Below are 25905 nucleotides of genomic sequence, written 5' to 3'. Positions count from 1 at the left end.
GGTGGGGGTTGGGCTGTGGATTCTGGGCAATGCTGATATCAGGCGGCTCCCAGGAAGCGGCGACACGTCCCTATGGCTCCTACGTGGAGGGGCAGCCAGGAGGCTCTGTGCCCTGCTCCTGTCCGCAGGCACCACCCCTGCAGCTCCTATTGGCCATGGTTCCTGCACAGAGCCCCTGTGGCCACCCGTCTGCATAGGAGTCAGAGGGGCATGCTGGCCACCAACTGGACTTTTAACAGACTGGTCAGCAGTGCTGACTGGAGCCACTAGGGTCCCTTTTTGATCAGGTGTTCTGGTTGAAAAGTGGACACCTGGCAACCCTACACTGGAAAGCTGCTAGTGATGGTGGGGGAGCTGAAGTGCTCATGTGGATGGTATCTGGAGGCATCAGGCCTGTGTTATTTAAAGGCAGGTGGAATCCCTCTTGTGGTGGCACACTGAGTAGTGTTACCTACTAAATGTATATAAAAGGCGTCGTGTGAGTTCACCTGAGTACTGTCCTCTCACTGACTGATGTATAAAAGAGGTGAAATATAGGGGGACCAAACCTGTCCCAGCATGACCCCTATTCGTGTGCAGTAGGCTGTCCCTTCCTTTCAGGAAGGACAAGCTGCCATGTCATGTTTGTTTGTCCATGAGTGGGTGAAGTGGAGCTGGAGGAACACTGAACCTTCCCTCTCTCCTCCCAACCCACACTGAACCCACCAAGGGTCAGGCTCATCATTTTTAAGCACTTTGGGATCCTCTGGGGTAAGAGGCAGTATGCATAAATGTAAGATCCCCCTTAGAATTTAAAATGAGTCTGCCATGCAGACATTTGCCTAGGGTTTCTTCAGCTGTCCAATGAAACACATTTTGCAGCCCTTCTTTCATTCTCTCTTCTTTTTACTCATTAAATAATATATGAACGAGCATAGCACTGTATTATTACTACTGATCCTTTCTGATCACATTTTTATATATTCCCCCACCAGTCTAGTTATACAGTCATTGCCACTGCACCACACTGAAAAAAACTTTGAGTATCTCTTTTAAAAAGTAAAAATAAAATGGTGTCTGTGCCATGGGATGAAAGTTGCTGCACTTTCTTAACACTAGAACACAATACTTCTGCATGCAACTAGAAGGAAGTTGTTTGATTTACTGGGGTGCTAAGACACTGAAGTTGACTTTATCAGCAGTACATCTTTACTTAAAAGCCTTTAGGAAAGAAAATCATGGTAGGGTTGAGGTTTACACAATTGGTACAACAACACATTATTTAGGCTAGAAATTAAACATCTCCCAGATTCTTTTCAACCTCATCTATAGGAGTTTAGGCATTTCCTTTACCGTCTGATGCAAATTTCACTACTAAAAATATACAGAAAAATATATTAGCTTGTTGGTGTAAACAGATCCTACTGCAGAGACTAGGGTTACAATCTGTCAGAAACAGAGAAAAACAGATGAGAAAGCTCTGAAGAAAAACCAGTGTTTACGGCAAGCATAGTCCTATCTATCTTCAGTCTCCACTTGCAGATTGATGGACTAAACCCTATGGCCTGTATTTGTGTACAGGGAAAAGAGGAGATGTTAGAAACTCCTGACTTGTGGACTATACAATATTGCTGGGCTTTTGAGATTTGTGTTGTACTTCAGTGATTCCTCAGAGTTTGACCTTTGAAGAAGTCTACGTTATTTGGCAGCCGAACTGCTGAAAACGAATGATACTGTACAGATTCTGGCTTTTTTTGTTTGTTTGTTTGAGTTGCTTCTAGGTTTAAGTGTTACATAGCTATTCGTTAGGATATCCTGCGCTAGCTCAGCTCAAATACAACAGAATCAGAGAAACAAACCCATCTGTGTATTTCTTATATATTTGGCTAGTACAATAGATTCCTATTTTAATGTGTGCTTTTATTTTGTGACAATTCTTTCAGTTTTTCTAGTCTCTGATTTAAATTTCCCTTTGTTCATTTGTTTTCTGTTACAACAGATACTCTGTTAAGTTACACGTTCTAACTGCATTTACTGAATGTGACATCTGTGCTGCATATAATCATCAGATTCTGTGCTCACACTCTTGACAGTAGATGGAAATGTTGTTCTTGCTCTAAAAACAATAACAGGGCTTAAGTGTAGGGGAATGTAAGAGGACTGGTATTTAGACAATGAACAATTAAATAGGAGTGTTAATGCTGATCTTACATATCTTGCAAGAATTATGTACTGGCTGTGAAAACAAGCTGTCACAACAAAGGAGAAAAATCCCCAGTTTGGTTCATTACGTACTGTCTACCAAAGTTCACTTTATAACTTCAACTGGAAATGAAATTCTTCTACATGCCTTGTCCTTAAAGCACTTCTGAGTAGTATTGCTGTGTGTTATCAGACAGTTGCTGTGTTCCATCCCAGAGGTGGCTGCATTATAGCCCAGACTCAAGAAAGACAAACGTGTGCTTAGTTTCTTGCATGCTTAACTTTAACTTTAAGCACGTACATAACTTATATTGAAGTCAACAGAAGTTAAATACATGCTTAATTGCAGAATAGGATTGCTTTTCTGAACCAAGGCCTTGTTCACTCACTTGTTAGTAATTTTCATATTTTAATATAGCTAGAGCATGTAGTGAGAGTTATATCTAAGGTTGCTGGAATATTTCTGTTCTACCTTCTTTTCCCCCCCCCATTTTCAGTTGCTTATATGTTTCAAATCTTTTATCTATATGATTGTAAATTTTCCAGACTTGTTAACTGCCTGTTAAATATTTCTGGATATATCAGCAAAAAAGTTAAATTGTTATTGACTATAAAGAGAGAGGGGGGAAAAATGTTTTGCAATATAAAAAAAAATCCTGCAATCTGTCTTTGAATAGCTGTAGCGTCCAAAGAAGACATTTAGCAGGGAAATCGTCTTCATTGAGGAGAAGTATCTTTTGGCATGCTGATGAAAATCAGGTTTGATTGAAACTTTAAAGAATATATTCTGAGTGTGCAGTGGGGCGGTTGTTTTACTTTTTATAGCAATGGTCCAAAGAATGATAGGCTGTGCCAGACATGGCAGTTGAAGCCAACTTGGGAACCTTCTAATCACGTATTTAGGGTTTGTGTTTATATGGTAGCATAAACCCAGGGTAAATGGAGCCCATCATTTGTGAAGTGCTTTAGGATCCTTGGGAATGAAAGGTGCTATGAAATATTATCTTACATTTACTGGCTGAAAGCCTGCTGGTTTTAATAGCCACAGGGAGATAAGCAGTACTACACTGCACTGCTTTGTGGTTTTGCCTTGGAAAACAATAGATTGCAGAAAAAAGGAGTATGAGATAGCTTCTGCTCCAGAACTTCTGCCTCCAATCTGGCAAACCTCCCATGTTTACAGGATCCAGTAGCACAACTCCATTCAGACACATTGTTTAGAGTAGAACATTAATCAGATTTAATATACACATTTACAACATTTATTGTTTTCTGGGCTGAGTATTCATAACCAAAAATTGCAGTTCAGACACACAACTCCCACTAACATTGCAAATTGAGTATTTAATGCACCAATTACATTTCCAGAAGTGTACCCCTTTAATGCAATCTTTAAACTCTGCATTGATATTTGTATGGAGAGAGCTATTTACCAGGACAATTCAGAGTTATTTCATTGTTTAAGGAATACAGATGTTTGTACTTACTATGTGAGAACTATAGCCACTGCATCATTTAGGACACTCTCTCCAAAAAGAAGGGTATACAGATCTGTATCCACATGCAGCTCATGGAAAATAGCCAGAACTGTCACTAGAAGGAAACATACAGACCAAAGCAAGCTTGTTATTTTCATAATTCTAGAATAGCTAATGAGCTAAAGGGGAAGGGAATGAGTTTTGATAAGCATATTTTAACATCTAAACAATGTAACATGACAGTTTGCACATTAACTGAATGAAATACATTAGAAAAGGGATACATTTAAGTACACCGGCTCTCTAAATCCAGCAATAACTTTAAGAGTTTTGCTGCTTTACATGAACTAGAAATGTCCACTCCCTCCCTGCCATCTTTCAGTCTTACACAAACTAAAACTATACCTTTGATTACCCCTAATATCAGGGAAATAGTCTTGTGACTAAAGCGCAGAACTGGAGGTAAGGAGAAAGCTCTCCCATGGACCTCCTATATGATCTGAACCCCAATTTACCTATTCATGAAGAAGACAATGCTTATACTTACCGATCTTCCAAAGAGATTGTGAGGCTTAATTCTTTGATGTTTATAAAGCATTTAGTGCCATTAATTTTAACATTTTTTCCCTAAAAACTTGTATTTATATTTTGAAATTACTGATAAAATAACTCATTCAATTTGGGTCTGAAGGAAACTGATGTTGGGAAAGTCACTTAGCCTCTTTGTGTTTCTGTTTCCCTATCTGTAAACAGCATAATAATGCTGACCCATCTTTGTAAAGTGCTTTGAGTTCTATGGGTGAAAAGTATTGTGCATATGATCTATATTACTATTCATATTCACTGTTTTCATGAAACAAACAGAGGTTTCCCTTTCTACCAAAAATGTAATGTAAAGCTTTCTAATGATTTGTATGTTTGGAAAATTACACAGTATCTCACTGCATTTTCTTCACTGGTGCTCATTCTGGTACATAATTGTGCAGTTGACTAAATCTTAATAGCAAAGGAATCCTGAAGTTTAGAAAAGCCTCCAGGGTTTCAGGTTTACATCTGACATTTCAGAAAAGGGAATTTTTACACTAAAGCTACCACCGAAGATTCACAAACCAATGTTTGCTTTGTGTGGATGATTTTTTTCTCTTTCTAGAACTTTTAACCTTCTGTACAGAATATTGGTAGAACTGAACCTAGTGCTGAAAGGATTTTCCAACATGTGTTCAGCAGTGGGAGTGTTTGGAAACTAGTATTAGTTTAAAGTCCCAATTCTGATCTTCAGTTCTCCTATGGGGTATTATGTACCACGATCCAGATTAACACAGCAGCTTTGAAGTACCATTTTGGATGCCCTATTCCATAGAAAATGATTCCGTCTTCCATATCCGTGAAAACAAGCATTTGCCACTTCCAATATTAAGTTATTGGCAAGGTCTTAAATGCGGAATCATAGACTCATAGAATATCAGGGTTGGAAGAGACTTCAGGAGGTCACTAGTCCAATGCCCTGCTCAAAGCAGGACCAATCCCCAACTAAATCATCCAGAAACTGTGAAATAAGTAATAGGAAAAGTAAACAGTAACCAAGGTCAACAGAAAAGTTTATATATGTGTGGCAGGCCAAACCAAACAAAGATCCACACTGACGAAGTTGTTTCCAAGAAAACAAACAAAAAAAACCTTTTCCTTTTCAAGTATCTTCCTCCCGCAGCCTTCTGGAAGTTATCAGAGCCCCTCTCTAGAGGAGTCTGACTCCAAGTCTAGTCAAATGAAATGAAGGCCATATCTATATGAGAGAGCTTACAGTGGCACAGCTGTACCAAGGTAGCCACTCTATGCCAACTGGAGAGAGCTCTCCCATAGACATAATTAAACCACCCCCAATGAGTGGTGGTAGCTAGGTCAGTGGGAGAGCGTCTCCTGCTGACATAGCAGTGTTTACACCGGCGCTTCTGTCGGTGTAACGTATGTCGCTCAGGGGTGTGTTTTTTCACAGCCTGTGCGACATAAGTTATACAGAAAATGGTGCTAGTGTAGACATGGCCTAAAATGCATAAGGATAATGCAGAAATCAACAGAATAATGAATCACTTGCCCCTTCTTCTGGAAGAGACTTCTTAGCCCATCCAGCTCTCTCAATGTTTCTCCCACATCTGAAGAGAAGGCAAAGTTTAGATAGACCCTTTTAGCAACATTCCCTAACGCTGGACCAAGCTATAGATTGAATGCCATAGAACAGCATTTCCCAGCAATCCCTGAACAGTGTGGCGAGAGGGAAATTCCAACAGTGTTCAAGGGGTGGTCTACACTAGAAAACAGGGTTAGCCCAGCTACACGGCTCAGGGGTGCGAATAATTCACATCCCTGAGCAATTTAGTTAAACCAGCCTGAGTCCTCATGTAGACAGCACTAAAAATTAGGTCAACCCAGCTATGTTGCTCACTGGTGTGAATAATCCACACCCCTGAGCAACACAGTTAAGCTAACCTAAGTCCCTGTGTAGACAGCACTAGGTTGATGGAAGAATTTTCCTGTCAATCTAACTACTGGCTTTTGGAGAGGTGGATTACTTAGGCCAACAGGAGAACCTTTGCCATAGGCATAGGAAGTGTCTACACTGAAGCGGTGCAGCTGCAGAGCTGGAGCTGTGCTGCTGTAGCATTTTAAGTGACAAGCCCTTAGTGACCTGGATTTCTTTCCTAAATCACAAACTGCCACACTGACTCCACTGCTTCTCCCTCAAAGTTTATTAAACTCCAGATCAAACCCTGATAGGGCTTGTTTGGTACCAAAAACAGAGGAGAGACCCCTGTAACAATTGGCTGTGAGATTGCAAAAAGAGAGCCCACATGAGACAGAAAACCAGAGAGGGAAATGATCTTTGAATGTCTGTTCAGTTCCTTCAGTGGGTACCAGTGGGTTTCTAGAAAGATTCCCTTATTCTGGGCATGAAATCAAAGAGCTGTAGTAGTTGATGCTGAGGCCTGCATGATGAGGTGTAGATTTCAACCCATGTGCACCCGTGTTTCTAGTTGATCCTGAGTTCCACATAGGAATGTTGTTCTAAAGCAAAGTTCCCATATACCACTTTGGCTTCCCCTAATAAACCAACTTATAAATGAGGAGTGGAAACAAAGGAAAGGAAAGGAAAGTAATCTTACTGGGAAATAATTAAAATGCCGCTGCATTGGAAGGCATATGATAGTTTTTGGATGGAGGAGCGTGTTCTCTCTTGCTGTCCCATTTCCACTTAGCAAGCACAAAGCCATCATCTATACTTGGTATTGAGCATTCAGGGCTGGGCTCGGTTTTGCCATTTTCAAGTGCCCCCTCTCTCTCCTGTTTCCCCTAGACTTGACCATACACTAGAAAAGTCTGGAATTTCCTTAGGGAAGAGTCTCACAGGCTGGGTTTACAATTCAATTGTCATTACAATCTTTCACCATTGCAGATTGCCCGCCAACATTATTTGCCACTATGCTATCTAACCCCTCTCTTAGTAAAAATGCCAACAGCTGTTGTTTCCACCCAGGGGAGCGGTACCAGCACTAGTACAGAGGTGGGACATTTTAACAAAGAGCTCTGAGCAGACAAGACTACAGTGTAAAAAACAGTGATCTAAGGGATTAGTGCTTGTTGAAATATTCTGGTATGTTAGGATATCATAATATTCTGGTGTGTTGGGATGTATAAACAGGGGAATCTCAAGATGACACTTCTGACTAGTTCTGGTGTCCACTATTCAGGAAGGATGTTGATAAATTGGAGGGGATTCAGAGAACAGCCACAAGAATGATTAAAGGATTAGAAAACATGCCATACAGCCATAGACACAAGAAACATAATCTATTTATTTTAACAAAGAGAAGGTTAAGGAGTTACTTAATCACAATCTATCGGTATCTACATGGTGAACAATGAGCTCTGCAATCTAGCAGAGAAAGGTATAACATGATCTAACGGCCGGAAGTTGAAGCTAGATAAATTCTTCCTGGAAATAAGACATACATTTTTAACAGTGAGGATAATTAACCACTAGAACAAACTTCCCAAGGGTTGTGGTGGATTTTCCATCACTGGGAATTTTTACATCAAGATTGTATGTTTTTCTAAAAGATCTGATCTAAGAAATATTCTGGAGAAGTTCTATGGCCTGTGTTATACCAGAGGGCACACTAGATGGTCCCTTCTGGCCTTGGAATTTATGAAATAACTGTGCCCTCTGTCCCACAGGAAGCCCCCCCCCCAAGTCCTGGAGGATTCTGCCACCAGCTTTAAAGGACAAGTAAACCCAGACAAAACCAATGTAAGGAATCAAGAATCCAGGTCTGCACAAAGAAATCTCTCTATGCATCTCTTCAAACAAAATGAATAAAAGGGTAGAGAAGAATAAAAAAAACCAAACATTACAGCCATTAAGTCACCACACCAACAAGCTCTCTCAAAATATGAAAAGAAGAAAAGATAAGACTTGCAAATGTAGATGACCACAGATTGTTGTCTAGCCTAGGATAGATTCTAGAAGTCTCTTAACTAAGAGTTCTGAAGTTGTAAACTACAATGGCTTGGATTTCATATTGACCTGGGTTAAGGACTCAAAGATAGTCTATATGATTATTTTGAATCAGGATTTGCAATAATTTGGACCAGAGTTAATGTGAGATTTATATATCTATTTGTATGGAGTGTACTTCTTTTTTCCTCATTCTAGAGTCCTTCTGCTGAATGGCAGATCACGGGATTAATTGTGAGCTGCTTACAGAAAGCCATATGTGCATGTAAGTAGTAATCAGGATGATGCATGGACCTACTAAAATAACTTATCAATACTTGGATACCTGGGGGATGGTATCTTAAATTATACTACAGTAGAATGATCTCCTTTAAAAAGTCATTTGCCAACAGTTATCATAGTACATCTGTGATACCATAGTTTTATCTTATACTTAGAAATAAAACATGGTATTAGATGCTACACTGTGTTGCTTTTTGAAGACATTTAAGAATAGACAGAGCTAGGTTTTATATAGTATGATAAATAATCAAGGTACTTCCCCAAATACTTTATAGTGAGTAGGCAAAAGTCAAACTACTTTTGCTTAAAGAACTTAGCCTATTTCAGGATTGAAATCTTGCTCTCAGATTTCCATGTAAATATAAGTGGAGGGATAGATAGATAGAAAGATAGATTAGATATTGCCTTGAGAACTGCACACAAATACTTTTCTGATGAAGTAGAAAACTCTGCCATAAGTGCAGATGGCATATTAATGTCCTGATTCCCAACCAGGGGCGGCTCCAGTGCTTGGGGTGGCATGCTGCGGGGGGCGCTCTGCCGGTTGCTGGGAGGGCAGCAGGCGGCTCCGGTGGACCTCCCGCAGGCGTCCCTATGGAGGGTCCGCTGGTCTCGCGGCTTTGATGGAGCATCCGCAGGCACGCCTGCGGGAGGTCCACCGGAGCCGCGGGACCAGCGACCGGCAGAGCGCCCCCCGCGGCATGCCGCCATGCTTGGGGTGGCGAAATGGCTAGAGCCGCCCCTATTCCCAACACATTGATGATCTTCATTAAAAACTACGGTGACAGGAAACCTAAGCTGATGAAGTGTCTGGGAATTTCTTAGTATTTGAGCTAAGACAAATCTGGTTCTCTCCTTTCTGTATTTCATGGCCTGAGGTAACATGTGTTAGCAAATGCTCAATCTAGCACAATCTTGGACCTACACAGGTTTATAAAAGATATTTTTGGCATACATGGGAGCAGCTCCGCTTGCTATTAATTTCCTGTAATTTTCTGTAATTAATTTCCTGTAAAAACATTCTTGAAATGTCAAAAAATCACAGCAGTATTCAGACTAACAATATCCAGTACTTTTTTGTTGTTCTGTTGCTGAAAAGAACTAGGAGACCCAGAAAGTGGAGCCAGAAAATAAATGAGATCAGTATATGTGATTTACAAAAAAAAGAGGATCTGATCAAAATAAAAGAAAGTAAACTATATATAAAATGAAATATTAAATACCTATACTGGAAACAATGATCAAAGGGGCTGCCATTGTCTCTTCTTAATCTTCTGATTATAACAAAGTTAACAATCATCTGTCATATCTGATAAGACCAGATCCTAACAGGCAGTTCAATGACAAATTGGAAGAAAATAAGATGAGAGACAATCCAATTAAACCACCCATACAGAAAAGGCTTTTCTCTAAAAATAACAGTTCCCATTTGAAGTGTAGAGTCCTGACACTGCTAGTCACCCATCCTACTCATGGATTAGCTCAATGAGAGAAAGGGAGAAAGCATCAACAAAACATTTTAATTACAAAGATAAATTTTAAATTTACAGTATTTACACACGGTTTATAAAATATTTTACCGCTGTTTTTATGAATTATCTTTTTAAACACACAATGTGGTGATTTTGTAAGGAGCCAGAACTGCTCTAGCTGGTGGTTAATATCTATTTTTATAAAAAATCCCCACACACACCACAGTACAACTCACATCTTCTGTGCAGCTGTAACCATAGTAACTCCAAATAGAAAAGGGCCTTGTGATTATCAACATGACCAAAGGTAAGGGAGTTCATGTAGCTTTGAAATAGTTATGCTTCAGCAAACCTCTGTGGAGGTGAATGTGCTTCCCATGCTTTAAATGTCAGAATTTTTTTTTTAAGTGCTATGGGTAAGTAAAATGTCTTTAGACTGGAATATCATTATACAATAGTGTGCTAATAACAGCACCCAAGACAAAGCCCTAAAGCAGCACTTTCCAGCAATTCTCCCATTTTATTATGGTTAAGGCAAAGGTCAAGTCATGTTGTTAATGTGAACACCAATGGCATTCATATCATCCATTTGTGAGTACATAGAATCAGAGCATTGCTCTGACTAATTTCTCTTACTGCTATTAATGCTGAAGAATATTTGCACAGTTTTGAAGTCAATGAGAATTGCACCCTATAGTGAGGCGGGGTGGCCTCTAGAGTACCCAGAGTGGGAGGGCCTCCGCATTGAGCCCTGATGAGCGGAACCAGGGCCTAGTTGCCCCTCCTTCAGGAAGTGGGTGGAGGGGCAAAAAGCATAAAAGGCGGCCCAGAAAACTCAGTAGGGAGGCAACCACCAGAGAGACCAGACCCCTCCTGTGGCCTCCCGAGCTGGGAAGTGGTGGAGGATGCCGAGAGTGCAGAGGACTGGCATGGGCCACCAGGGCCACTAGCTGATTGAGATCTAGAGGAAGCAGACAACTGGCCCGGACTGCCCAGACTGCCGTCGGACCTGAACCCAGAGGGAGAAGACAACTGGCCCGGACCACCGATGGACCAGAACCCCAAAGACTTGCTCATGGTCCTGGAAGCTGCCGTCAACCTCGACCCCTCCTCACAGCAACAGGTACACCAAGAAGGGGAGTGTGGAAGTGGCCTAGGGGTAGCAGACCCCTATCTGGCTGCAACACTGACAGAGGGTGAGTCATTGTGTTGTGGTGTGGATCCCCGCTGACCCAGTGACAAAGCGCTTTGTCACTCCTAGGGCCCTGGGCTGGGACACAGTGGAGTGGGTGGGCCTGTGTCCCTCCTGCCACCCAACCCAGGGGTGGCAGTCTCCCCTTCCCCTTCCCCACGCCAGAAGCCTGAGCCTCAGACTCTGGGTTGCCCCGCCTTGATCCAGGGCCTGGGTTAATTGACTGCTTATTTGTCGCTCAGCCTGCACACAGGCCTGAGCCTCAGACTCTGTGTTGCCCCACCTTGATCCAAAGCTGGGGCCAATTGACTGTTTGTTTCCCACCCAGCCTGATCACAGGCCTGGGCTCCAGCTGAAAGCAGAGACCGCTTCATTCCCCACGGCAGCCAACATATCAGTGACATAATGAGGCGGGTGGATTCCCGAGGACCTGGGAAGGCCCCCACACCACTACATGCCCATGTAAGGAAGGAAAGAATTGGGACTCAGCTTTTTGTTCTAATTATTTCTATATTCTAATTATTGAAACTTTCATTTGGGATTAGGAACTCAGATACAACTGAGTAAGAATTTACTCAAAATTAGAATGGAACCAAGGTTTGAAAATGTTGGGTTAATGTTTCACTTACTTTCCAACACACCGTTTCACTTCTTGGTTTTGGCCAGGAGCAGAAGCAGAGGTACAGAAATATCGAAAGGAAACTGTTCTCTTGTTGTTTACAGCTAAAATCTCCCATGAAAGGAAATCAAAATGTCTGGAAATGCTGGGAGCCCACTCTCTCAAGAATTCTGGCTTTATTTTGAACAAAGGAGATGGATATCAGCTTCAGATAAGCAGTTATCTGACCTGAACCTTTGAAATGCATCCATTACAAAGCTACTCAGCTATAACTTAGTATCATAAATTGGCCAAGGAGAATTTCATACACCAGAAGGAATGTCCCTTGCCAGAATCCAATCAAATGCCTAAGGTCTGTTTTGTAGTACAACATTTAGATTGCTTAGTTGATAGAAACTAAACATGAACAAATGCATTTGGCCAAGAGAGAAATAAATCCAAATTTTTTTCAGAGTCAATTCAGTTTATGATGTCTTTTGCACTTTCACCAATGCAAAGACTCCTTTACCATTTAATTTATCCCTAATAGCAGGACTATTTCAGCACAGGTCATGGGGTCTTCTCACTCTAGCAGAGGGTCCTTCTTCAATGGGGTGAATTGCACAGCCCTGTCTCAAAAAAGATCTGCCACCAGATGATGAAAAAATGGATCTTACCAAGGGTGCTACTACTGAAGGAAGAATTAGCAGAAAGAGGAGCTAGGGTTTGCTGATGGATTGTGTTCAATGGAAGAACAGAGGGTTAACTCACATTGAGGGCATATCCCAACATGAACTTCAGATAATCAGGAATTTTGGATATTTATCTGAATGCAACTTTGTGTTTCACCCATCAGCACAATGAAGAGAGGAAGCAGGCCTGGATATGTAGTCTTTACTATGGTAGATGGGGTACTCTAAGTCAATGATGCACTTGTAAGCACAGCAGATCTCAAATTATACGGCACACATGATACCAGTCAGCTCTGTGTTCTTGGGGAACCAGGGTGCAGTATCCAGCCTGTCTGACTCATGAAGGACACCCCCATCCCCCCAGCCTCTGCTTCAACCAAAACCCATCAGAGAAAAGACTTGCAGAGAGCAGTGAAGGGTAGTGGGAGACTCATCTAGACCCCTCCTGACAAGGGTGATAGGATTAAGGCAACTCCCCTAGCCTCATCTGCATCAAAGATGGGACAAGGAGGCATCTCCATTAGCATACAGAATGGAGAACAGAGATTCCAAGGCAAGAACCACACTGAACTCTGGGACCAGAAAAGCAGGGAAGCACTGCATCCTGGGGGATCTCTGCTCCAGATGTTAATGAACCCACACCTGCACACACCCAGCTCAGTAGTTATCAGACCAATTCTAGTAATAAATCTTTGACTGATATCCAAAATACTGAAGCAGCCTAATTGCATTGTGAGCTCCCTAGAAGGAACATCACCCATGGCTAGGAGTGATCAGCCCCTATTGTCTAGCCTAAAGAAAACCCTTAAGTCATCAGTTTACCCATAAACAAATCTAGTGTTCTCCCTTGAACCATTGTTGTTTCTCTACAAAAAATCCTTCCTATGTTCAAGTAAGTGTTCTGATGCCTGGATCCAAAATCTGCATCACTGGGATTTCATCTTCTCCTGATTGATGGTGCTGGGGGCTCTGCCTGTCTCCAGCACTCAGTACCCTGAGCTATCACCATCACCTGGGAACCCCGACCAGTTTAAGCTTCATGGAGTGGTGAGATCCCTCTCTCTCTCTCTCTCTCTCTCTGTTTTCTTTTCTACCTCTGGTATAACTTTCTAATCCTGACTTGTTTGATCAGATAGTTTTCTATATATGACTTTTGTTACCTTTAACAAAATAACTGGTATGTTGGTTTAGGCTCTCCTTGTGTAGTTATCACTATTATTCAATACATAACTTTAATGGTTAAGCTGGTTGCTTCCCTTGCTCTCTCTCTGAACTTTACTCTTTTGTGTTTTTAGCTTCCCCATTTACTCCACAGCAACGCTCCTCTTACTTAAACTAAAGATCCCTGTAGTGCCCCAAAATACTGTGGGGTTTGCTCATCAAGTGGGTTACTGCCAGTACAACTGTAATGTGAAAGTGGGGATAGAGACGTGCTGAACCTGTGACATACGAGGGTGGCAGCTTGAAAGTGCTGCTCAACCCAGACTACTGAGTCCAGGGGCATATAAGGGTGGCAGCCTGGAAGTGCTGTTCGACCCAGCCTGCTCAGGCTTACTCTATTCTGGTGCCGTACCTGTGGCATATAAGAGTTGCAGCTTGACAGTGCTGCTTGGCCCAGCCTATTGAGTTCAGGGACATATAAAGAGTCAGCTTGAAAGTGCTGATTGACCTGGTCCGCTCAGATTTGCTCTGTTAATGTGTGGGTGGGTGGGCGTTCATTTGGGGCTGGAGGAACCCAGCCCTGGGGAACCTAGGTCCTTCAGGATAGCTCCACTGGGAGGGGACTTGCAGAAGGGAGAAGTAGAGCTCCATATGAAAACACACGTGATACAAGCAGGACATTGATAAAATTACAGAATCCTCCCTCCCCCAGAAGAGTAACCCTAATAAATGAGCACACCTCAAAGTAATGGGCAAATCTGGTAACACACATGTATTTGGAAGACTGAGATTTTTGTTTCTTCACCAGATAGGAACAATATACTCAGACTTATTTGAATCAACTATTTCCAACTGTGTCACTATATAAACTGAGGCCCAGATCATGCACCACAGTGCAGCTGCACAGTACTACACTCCCTGTGGAAAATAACCTAAAGAGGGGTTATCTAGACCAGAGAAGATCATCATGGCATATGGGGATCACAGGCGGTGTAGAGCTACATTAACCGTGTGCGAGTCTTTGTGTCCCTCTTATGGTTGGACATTTAACAGGTTATGGGTCAAGCAGTATAGAGTCCTGCTTTTAGATCCAGAGGTCCCAAATTCAGTCCTTGCAGATGACCCATCCTGGGACTCTGTTACAAATAATGTACTGTATGGGGATCTCAACTGTTGTAGATCTCTGATGCTCAGGACAAGTTTCCACATTGCAGCTTCTAAGTCACCACCTGCCTGCTGTTGGTGTAGAGGAGATGGCTGGTGTGTTGAATTTTGAAATGACAAAAAACACGGACAAATTTTCCATGACAATATTTGCAACCAACTCTACTGGGGAGTCCATACACTTCCATAATTCCTAGCTGCTGCATCAGCCCCGTAGAACTGTTGGCAGAATCATAGCTGAGAATCTGGGCCTGAACAGTTCCTCACTCTATAAGTTTGAATAATGTCACTAGTATGAATGTGGCAGAGAGGGGTTGCTTCAGACATGACTGTGCTCAGTAATCTGAATGCCTTCTTTGCCCAAACTGAATTATAAAATGAGATATTAAAAATAATCTGTTCTATTATTTTAAGAAGTCTTATAAGACAATATAAACCCAAAATTAAGAAAAGGAAACCCCCTTTTTCTTCTTTTCATACACATAATAACAATAAAATCATAGTGCAAACTCTCAGTAGGTTAGGATGCAATGTATTTAGCTTAATAAATTAACAAAAGTAACATTTTTAATAATTCAAGCTCAGCCAGGAAAAGCAGGCAAGCAGGACTAAATTCCTCTTGTTAATACTTCAACATTACTGAAGTATCTTATCTAGTTAGCCACAAAACTTGAGGTACTTAAAGTTGCACCTGTAATAGCACTAATTATCCAGTTGATCACAAGAGTTCTCAACTGATTGATTATGTTCTTCTGTAATGAGAATAGATGATACCTCCAATTACATCTGATTTGCTTTACTTTTGATAAATTATGCCACTTGATCAGCATTATAAAAAATATACACATAACTCTGGTGTTTAAAACTACATTTACATAAGCACAGACGGGAGAATTCTGCATAGAGAAGCCTGTGCTTTTCAAAGTAAAATGTCCATCTGAAGGTTTGCCTGGAACATCATTTTCTTCTGATAATTCTAAAGAATTATTATGGGAAGACATATTTTGTAGAATGAAAGATTCAATAGGGACAGACAGAACTTGTTTTCTGTGGGCCATGGAAAATAAAAAAAGCTGTATTGCAGAGATGGCGTGGTTACATTCCAGAAACTAGAGGGGATTTCAGGCATCCCAAAATTTATTGCAGAGATTTTTAGGGGAATTTAACAAAAAATTTAGGCAATGAAGAATATTAAAATGTATTTCAGGAAATTCTCAGTATTACAGTTTTTCCTTCATAGATGAACATATTTTCATAAGTCTCTACAGTAGCTTGCAATGTTTCCAGATTTAATCTGTATTAGGTATATTTTCAAGACCCTCAAACACTTTCCCCAGTGTGTCCAAACACAAGTACAGTGGTAGTCCAAGTCCAAATGCAAGTTCAGTAGGAAAGCATCTCGCATATTGGAGAACCTCCTCTTTATTGATTTTATACAAAACGATGTATGAGAAAGTAACAAACAAAAACAAGTCCTAGACGGCTACATCACTGTCTTCCCATTCTCAACACTTATGTCACAATATTCTGTACCTCTCATTTGCACATCTGTGTTTACCTTTCTAAGAGCTATATTCTTCACATATAATATAAAATTGTTCCATTTTGTCATTAATCTGATAAATAAGAAGCTCATATGAAACAACTTCTGCCTTGTCAACAGATCAGTTTTTACCACCTTCTTAGGCTTAATCTCTTTTCACAACCAAGGGCAATTACACTCCATTTATTTAAAAAACAACACCCTGTAATCCAATGCACTGATGAAAAATCAGGTGGAAAATACAATTTGTACTCAGCTAGTAATTTATTATTCCATTTTATTTCTACAACACTTGACCAGATAATTTCTTTTGTTAGGAAATCACCAATTATCATGTGTCAAAGTGCCACTCTCATTCCTAGCCTAGCAGCACACATCAAGGTCCAGTATTTGAACAATAATAAGTAAAATAAGTTCTCCTATTAGTACAGTTTTTAATGGTTAACATTCTATTGTATGTCCACTAGCAGAACCTAGACCACAGTGAAATGCTTGTGACTGTCTATCATTAAAGCAATTAAGCATTTAATTCAAATTTCCGTCTCTTTGAGAAATTGAAAATGCATGGATAGAATTAAAGGGACCAAATAACACTGTCCGAAATGTTGAAACTGGATGAGAGAACAAGACAAGACTGAATATTGGAAGAGCTGTTGGAGATGGTTTAGGTACTTTATGTAAGTAGGCATTAAATTACATGCAATATTGGTTGCTGATTGCTAGAGTTTGGTCTGGGCTGCAAAGTTTGGATCTGGATCAGAACTTTCCCAAAGTTCAGGGATGTGTGGACCTGGGGCTTTAGTTCTGCCCATTTCTATATTTAACATATTATTACATATGCAATGACAACCTATCAGGAATTAAGGTATCTACAATTAGAAAATCTACAAGCACATTGATAATTAAGGGCAGGATCTAATGCCCATTAAAGTCAGTAGAAGGACTCTTAAAAAAAAAACAAAAAAACAATTACCTGGGTCTGTAGCAGACATCAACGAGCCAAAAAATAAACAGTCTGTGAAGTGAAAATCCTCTCCTTTTAACTGGCCAACATGTAGCATGGCCTTCACAAAGCCATACATTATCAACCTGTCAGAGAAAAGAAAGACAGAGATGCAGACATAGTCTTCCACTTTTACTCTCTTCATTTCACAACACTAAATAGTTTCCTGTTTAAACCACTAGTTTGTCTTCTGCAACTTCTTTTAAATACACTTATTGTATGAGTACTGAACACAAATTGTTGCTGTCATATAAATCGCCTTCTGTTTCAGCTGTTGAAATATTGTATCAAAATTGTCTAGACATTTGAAGAGCAAAAACCTTTTACTGAATATTAGCAATTTATTCACCTGCTGACAGATGACAATACATTTAGCCATTTATTTTACAAAAATAAAATAAAGTCATCTTAAGAAGAGATGATCAAAAGTAATCTGTCAAACGTTATAGAGCCTTCACACAAACATAGTGACATGAGTGGCTGTGTTGACTTGTTCTGATGTTCTTAAATGGATTATTTTCTCTCTCTCTCTCTCTCTCTCTCTCTCTGTGTGTGTGTTTAATGCTTCCAGTATAGACTGAGTTAAAACCACAGGTTAGTCATCACAATGAGATGGATATTTAACACTCCCAAAAACAATCAGTCAACAGGTCAGGTTTTAAAATGTGGTGCTACAGTACTGCCAGTTTCACAAAAAAACATTAAGGCCTTGTTTACACTACAGAGTTTTGTTGGCAAAAGAGTGAATACATACACTCTGCGATGCAACTTTTGGCGGTAAAAATGCCCTGTTTTGGCGACAAAAATAAAGCCACCCTGACAAGAGACATAAGGCTTTATGCGCAAATTTTTTGCTGACAAAGTGCAAGTGTAGACACTACACTTGACTTTATCACTTTAATTGGCCTCCTGGAGATGTCCCACAATACCTTCGGGCAGATATCAAGGGACATGATGGAAAGGGGCCATGACCGGGATGCACTGCAGTGCAGGGTTAAAGTGAAGGAGCTGCGGAATGCCTACCACAAAGCCCGCAAAGCAAACCGCCGCTCCAGTGGTGGCCCCACAACCTGTCTTTTCTACAAAGACCTGGATGCGATACTTGGGGGCGACCCCACCTCCACTCCGAGGACCACCATGGACACTTCAGAGCCCAGTTCAACAGGACAGGAGGAGGAGGAGGAAAGCAGAAGCGAGGATGCTGAGCAGGAGAAAGACACCCCGGAATCCCTAGATGCATGCAGCCAGGAGCTGTTCTCAAGCCAGGAGGAAGGTAGCCAGTCGCGGCAGCTGGTGCTTGGGGAAGGACAAACACCAGAAGAGGTTCCCGGTAAGCGGCTTTTATTTTGGGAAGGAAGTTATTCAGTGCGGGCTCTTGGGGCAAGGAAGGTTAGGGCTGCATGCATGCTTAGATGTGGAATAGGGTGTTGATGTGCTCTCTCACATCGTGGTAATCAGCTTCAGTGATCTCTTCAAAGGTGTCATCCAGAACTTGGGCAATGTGCTTGCACAGGTTTCTTGGGAGAGCCACTGTGGTCCTTGTCTCAGTCAGGTTAACATGTCCACGCCACTGTGCATGAGGGGCGGGGGAACCATTGCTGCACACAGGCAAGCTGTATATGGGCCAGGGCGGAAGCCGTATTGCAGTAGAAGCCCTCCCTTGCTTCCCAGGTCACCCTCAGCAGCGAGATATCTTCCAGGATGAACTCCTGTGGAAAATGTGGGGACTGTGTTCAGTATAGGGGCTCCCTGCAGCTATTGGCTCTCCCCAAGGCACAGAAACCCAGAGGACAGTACGGCCGTGAAACAATCAGCTTTGGGATGGGCAAATTATGCTCATGTGTAGACTGTGCTTGCCCTTAAGTACAGGGGAATCATTGCTCTGTCTGGTGTGAACAATGCTGCCTCTGTTAAGTGTTGCATTTTGCCTTTACAGATGCAACCTTGAGATCTCAGCTGTCCATGTTATCACCGGCCAAAAGACTCCAAAGAATTAGGAAGTGGCCACGTAGAAGCAAAGAAGACATGCTACATGAAGTAATGCAGCAGTCCCTTAATGAGAATCTAAAAATGCAGGAGTGGAGGGAGAGTGAAAGGAGGATCTGCCACCAGAATGAGGAGCGCCGGCACAAAAGCGCGGAGCTCTGGCAGCAAAGCATGGATCCATAGGCACCAACGTCATGGATGTTCTGGGGCTGAAGCACTCACGGGGAAAAATTGGTGGGTGCTTTGCACCTACTGGCAGCTCCTCGCCCCAGTTCACCTCCACCTCCGCTCTGCCTCCTCCCCTGAGCATGCTGCTGTGTCCTGCTTCTCCCCCCTCCCTCCCAGCGCTTGCACTGCGAAACAGCTGTTTCACATGGCAAGCCTGGGAGGGAAGTGGGAGGAGGGGGAACACGGCGTGCTTGGGGGAGGAGGTGGGGCTGGGGCGGGGATTTGGGGAAGGGTCCAATAGGGGCAGGAAGGAGCAGAGTTAAGACAGGAACTTTGGGGCAGGGGTGGAGTCGGGGCGGGGGCGCGAGCACCCACTGGTGCAGAAAAAAGTTGGCGCCTGTGCACGGATCGGCTGATAAGCATCATGGAGCACCAGGCGGACTCGATCCAGGTGTTTGTAGCCATGCAGGTGGAGCACTACTGTGCCCCCTCTGCCCCCAGCCCTTGTCCAAAAACTCTTTCCCTTTTGCCCCCATGTCACCTCCAACCCTCTTCCCTCAACATCCAGGTTCTTATCACCACCAGCTGCCTCCAACACCTGTAGCTTCACCACCCGGCCCTGAAAACTATAACCCTTACCCACTGCACTCAGCCCCCATCACCATGCATTATAGCCATCCTGAAGTGCAGCACTCATTGCACAGCACTCCAGACAGGAAGGCTGAATATGATAACATGACATATGCAAATCTGTGATTGTACCGTTCCCCACCCCACCCCCTTGCCCTTTGTGTTTCCCAAGCAGTTGTGTTTCTTTTCAATAAATGAATTTTCTTTTCAATAAATGGATTTTTTGGCTTTGAAAACATTCTTTATTATTGCATAGTGTAAAAGATACCTTAGCCCAGGAAAGCAACAGGCACTGCAAGTCAGTGTAACAAACACAGATTGCTACTAAGATTGGAACCACTGCACTTCACTCCCATGCAGGGCACCAGGCATTACTGGGCTTTCAGCCTCAAATTGCTCCCTCAAGGCATCCCTAATCCTTGCAGCCCCACGCTGGGCCCCTCTAATAGCCCTGCTCTCTGCCTGTTCAAATTCAGCCTCCAGGTGTTGAACTTCCGAGTTCCATGCCTGAGTAAATCTTTCACCCTTCCCTTCACAAATGTTATGGAGGGTACAGCACGTGGATATAACCGCAGGGATGTTGTCATTGGCCAGGTCCAGCTTCCCATACAGAGAGCACCAGTGGCCCTTTAAACAGCCAAAAGCACACTCCACATCATTCTGCACTGGCTCAGCCTACTGTTGAACCGTTCCTTGCTGCTGTCAAGGCTCCCTGTGTAGGGTTTCATGAGCCAGGGCATTAAAAGGTAAGCAGGGTCTCCAAAGATCATAATGGGCATTTTGACTTCCCCTACAGTGATCTTCTCATCTGGGAAAAAAATCCCGGCTTGCAGCTTCCTGAACAGGCAAGTGTTCTGAAAGATGTGTGAGTCATGCACTTTTCCAGGCCAGCCTGCATTAATGTCAATGAAATGACCACAGTGATCCACAAGTGCCTGGAGAACCATAGAGAAATAGCCCTTCTGATTAACGTACTCGGAGGCTAGGTGGGCTAGTGCCAGAATTGGAATATGCATTCCATCTATTGCCCCTCCGCAGTTAGGGAAACCCATTTGTGAAAAGCCAGCCACAATGTCATGCACATTACCCAGAGTCATGGTTCTTCTGAGCAGGGTGCAATTAATGGCCCTGCAAACTTGCATCAACATGATTCCAGCGGTCGACTTTCCCACTCCAAACTGGCTAGTGACCGATCGGTAGCTGTCTGGAGTTGCCAGCTTCCAGATTGCAATAGCCACCTGCTTCTCCACCCTCAGGGCAACTCTCAATCTTGTGTCCTTGCGCTGCAGGGTTGGGGCGAGCTCCTCACACCGTCCCATGAAAGCGGCTTTTCTCATCCAAAAGTTCTGTAGCAACTGCTCGTCATCCCAGACTTGCAGGACGATGTGATCCCACCACTCGGTGCTTGTTTCCCGAGCCCAAAAGTGCTGTTCCATGGTGGTGAGCATGTCCGTGAATGCCATAAGCAATCTCATATCCTATGCATTACTCGAGTCGATATCTTCGGATTCCTCACTGTCAGTTTGGATCTTAAGGAATAACTCGACTGCCAAACGTGATGTGCTGGCGAGACTCGTCAGCATATTCCTCAGCAGTTCAGACTCCATTTCTGCAGATGAAAAAGGAAGACGGCACGGAGTACAAACATGTTGAAGGATGGTACCAAATGTAGATGGAAGCACAGGGATTGCTGGGATGTGAACTGATGCATCACGGAGCATTGGGACAGGACCCAGAATGCCCTGCACCCACCGTCCCCTTCCCACAAGTCACAGTGCCAGAATGGGAAGAGGTGCTCTGTGGGATAGCTGCCCATAATGCACCACTCCCAGCGCCGCTGCAAGTGATGCAAATGTGGCCATGCCAGTGCGCTTGCAGCTGTCAGCGTGGACACACTGCAGCACTTTCCCTACTGCGCTCTACGAAGGCTGGTTTAACTCAAAGTGCTCTACATTTGCAAGTGTAGCCATGCCCTAAAGTGACAGACACAGAAGATCAGAATGGCAATTTAAGCAGTACTGAAAACATTTAGCCTAATAGTTAATTAAAATTGTTCTTAGATCCTTTATCAAGTTGTAGTTTCTCTAAAACACATTAAGTCTATTAAATGACGATTGTTCTTGAAGCAGGCAGAGGCATTACTGCAGAATTCCTCAATTGCCCAGCGGAGTGGTGCTTGTATTTGTATAGACTACTTAGCAGATAGTTAACCCCAAATTGTTCTCACACAGTTTATCCAGCTGTGGTTATTCTTGATGAATGATTTCTATTTCCCCAAGCAGTGAAGAATCAGACTTTAGAATGGAGTGAGCCTTTCTTCTCTCCACACATACCCTGCTCCAGAGGATGGGGCTTTTCACAAAGGAGTTTGGATCTGCTGTTGTGATGTGAAAATGTTGCACACCATAGCTGTAATTCTTGGTAAGAATTGCAAGTATTGACCTGCTTGCAGTGATGACGGGAGGTACCAAAGTTCAGTTAAGAACCTTGTTGTTGTTTTTGTTTTAAGTGAAGTTTTGGCTGATTGGCTAAATTAAGTGTTTCGGTATTGTTTAAATACTGAGCGTAGCTGCCTTTCTGGTCTTTGGTATCAATTCTAATAGAGCACAGAATATTTTCAATGCTTGTCAATTCAGTGCTTGCAAAAGATGCCAGACTGATGAGACAGAGCTGTATACTGACATCTTTTATCCAAAGAACAGATCAGAAGCTGCCATGAGGCTCCACAAATGTGCCTCAAACATTACCTGGAGGTATCACCTCTAGGAGTGAGTACATACCACCATTCTGGATTTTCAAAGGTACCTAAGAAAGAAAGGAATCCAATGCCCACTTGACTTCAGTGGAAATTTAGTATTTAACTCACTTTCAGACCTTTGCAAATCTCAGTATTTGTCTGCATGACCATTCAGTTCTTGGCCCTCTGCTTAGACCGGAAATAATGCGGCCAATTAGTGCCAACAGTGGTGGGGTTTCCAGACATGTGGACACATGACTGGAACCAGGATAAAGACTAGCAAACATAAATAATATTTGTCTTTGCCTTCTTTAAAAAAAGATATTCACACTTAAGTTATGCTAAATATCATTACAATGATGGCTTAAACCAGCAAAACCTGTATGAAGGCAGAGGCTCAAGGTTTCAAATATATGCAGGCACACACAGGAGTGAAATTACATATTTATGTGAACACCAGGAAGTTAAGTCAGACACTCATATAAGCATGCACACACTTAGACATGCACGTGGGCCTTACTTTTCAAATTCCAAAATCCTCACTGAATTAACCCCCAAAGCATGACAGGTTGGACATAAATATTTGTGTACATAGAATAAACTATATGGTAAAGCCTATGGGGAAGATCCACAGTTACAGTGAAAAATATGGAGCGACCCAATTCATACCAGCTGAGGATCTGGCTCTTTATTTTAAATAGACAGGAAAATGAAATGTTATGTTCGCTATGTTTACATCACCATCTATATTTTGGGCCATTAATACATTTCGGAAAAACAATGTTACGTTTTAGGTGATTGTGTCACTGTTTATTGCTTGGTGAACACAATTTAAAGGGTCTTTTGGGATACAGATAAAGGGCCTGATTCTACTCCAATTAGAGACAATTAAAATGTTATCATTTACTTCAGTGGGAGCAGGATCAAGACCAAACTAACCATTTTAGTAAGACAACATAGAGTGAATTAAATTTAAAAGCACTTTGACTTTCATCTCTCATTTAGAAATAGCATATTTTAATGAAGGTAATTTCTTAATAGAGAGACCATAAGAAATGTAAAAAAGTATAACAGTTGGCTACAGACATTTTAAAGAACATTTAAATAAAACTGGTTCCTTTCTATTTCATTTAGGGTTTTTCTAGCCAGCTCAACAGGCAGCGTTGTTGTCATCTTTTCTGCCTTAAAAATGTTAAAATGCCCTCTAGATATACAATATAAACCAAAAACCCACATAGGCAAATTTTCACCGGTGTAAATTGTCATCAGTGGAGCTATGACCATTCACACCAGCAGAAGATTTGCTCCCAGAAAATAATTTATACATTTGCAGCACAATATAAAAGAGATTTATACAAATAAAATTTGAAAATAGAAGTATACACACGTGAATGTATGTGAATTTATTTCTCTGGAAATATGACAGGCTGAGTATGTTATTTGTTTAGTTTGTTTTATTTACATTTGAAATGACATTGTATTTATTATATTGCATAGTGAGCCAGATTCTAATCTCAGTTACACAAACATATATCCATGGTAGTTCCATTTAAATAAGATGCAGTTGACAGATTCTGAAGTCAGAGTAAACCCAGAATAATTCCACTCAAAATCATTGGAGTTACTCCAGGTTTACATTACTGTAACTGAGATCAGAATCTGTCCCTCTATTTTCTTGCTCATCAATTCTTCTTAGCTGAAAATGTCAGCCTACCTATATCATTTTATACAGTCAGTTACATGTAGAGGTTATTATGTGAAAACCATTGATTGTCCCAAGCCAACAGCAGATACTTTGCAAGGATGCAATTTATCTCTGAGCAATGTTAATAATGGGTTTCTTGAAATTATTAGTTAATGAGCTAGTGCAAACACTTCCATTCCACAACAAAGAATATATTTGGAAGTTGGACCTGGCTGGATATTTGAGTTCCCAACCACAGTGATATCATACAGTACTGCACATCAGGAGTGCTTTTTAATGGAAATCCAGTGAGGAAAGCACACTTTTGCGACAGCTTGCCATTAATCCCAGGAAATGGCCTGCACTGAGATTGCTATTGCTTTTATAAGGTGAAAGGGGCTGGGGTGTGAGGAGAAGGGAGTCATATTAATTTTATGGGTGATACCATTTCAGTTTAAATGTACAGGGTGTTTCTAGGGAATTCATATCCCCCTCTATATTAGCAAATCAAATTGTTTTCATCATCTTGCAACAATCCTTTTAGTGTTTGATTAATAGAATTATTAAAGAATCAGCTACAAAACAGTAAATAAATGTAAATGGGCAGTTATTTTGAGTTTCTTCCTGACTGTCTATGGCCCACTGGGGTACAATTTCAGATCAAAACAAAGGTTGTTGATACAACGCAACTCTCATGGATTTGTAACTGGTTAAAAGATAGGAAACAAAGGGTAGGAATAAATGGTCAGTTTTCAGAATGGAAAGAGGTAAATAGTGGTGTCCCCCAGGGGTCTCTACTGGGACCAGTCCTATGCAACATATTCTTAAATGATCTGGAAAAAGGGGCAAACAGTGAGGTGGCAAAATTTACAGGTGATACAAAACTACTGAAGATAGTTAAGTCCCAGGCAGACTGTGAAGAGCTACAAAAGGATCTCTCAAAACTGGGTGATTGGGCAACAAAATGGCAGATGAAATTCAGTGTTGATAAATACAAAGTAATGCACATTGGAAAACATAATCCCAACTTTACATATAAAACGATTGGGGTCTAAATTAGCTGTTACCACTGAAGAAAGAGATCTTGGAGTCATTGTGGATAGTTCTCTGAAAACATCCACTCAGTGTGCAGCAGCAGTCAAAAAAGCAAACAGAATTCTGGGAATCATTTTCCTTCCTATGACAAATTGTAAGATTTAGAAAAAAAAATTGGTCTGAAGCAGAATGAAAAACCAAACATCTCAACATTTTTTGCAGGGAGGAAAAATGTAAAAAATTCCATTTAGGAAAAACTGAACAAGATTTTTTTCAGATTGCAATGATTTTGTCAGGCAGGAATCTATGGAACTGGTTGTTCCATGTAGCCGGATGCCTGCGGAGTCTGGGACACCTGCCTAGTGGCTGCCTGGCAGGAAATCAGCAGC

At 41.8% G+C, this 25905-nt stretch overlaps 1 protein-coding gene across 2 annotated transcripts in view; it reads right to left on the bottom strand.

Annotated features, from left to right (window-relative positions):
• Positions 1-25905, bottom strand: part of SLC9A9 (solute carrier family 9 member A9) — a 342765-nt gene that overhangs the window by 218001 nt on the left and 98859 nt on the right. For both annotated transcript variants that reach the window (XM_039488401.1, XM_039488400.1), the window contains exons 5-6: positions 17247-17362; positions 3669-3774 (exon numbers count right to left, since the gene is read on the bottom strand). In XM_039488401.1, coding sequence (XP_039344335.1) covers positions 3669-3774; positions 17247-17362 — 222 coding nt within the window. The remainder of the gene's footprint in view (positions 1-3668; positions 3775-17246; positions 17363-25905) is intronic.

The sequence above is a fragment of the Mauremys reevesii genome, linkage group 9 (genome assembly GCF_016161935.1).
Source record: "Mauremys reevesii isolate NIE-2019 linkage group 9, ASM1616193v1, whole genome shotgun sequence".
NCBI lineage: Eukaryota > Metazoa > Chordata > Testudines > Geoemydidae > Mauremys > Mauremys reevesii.
This window is presented reverse-complemented; position numbering and strand designations above follow the sequence as displayed.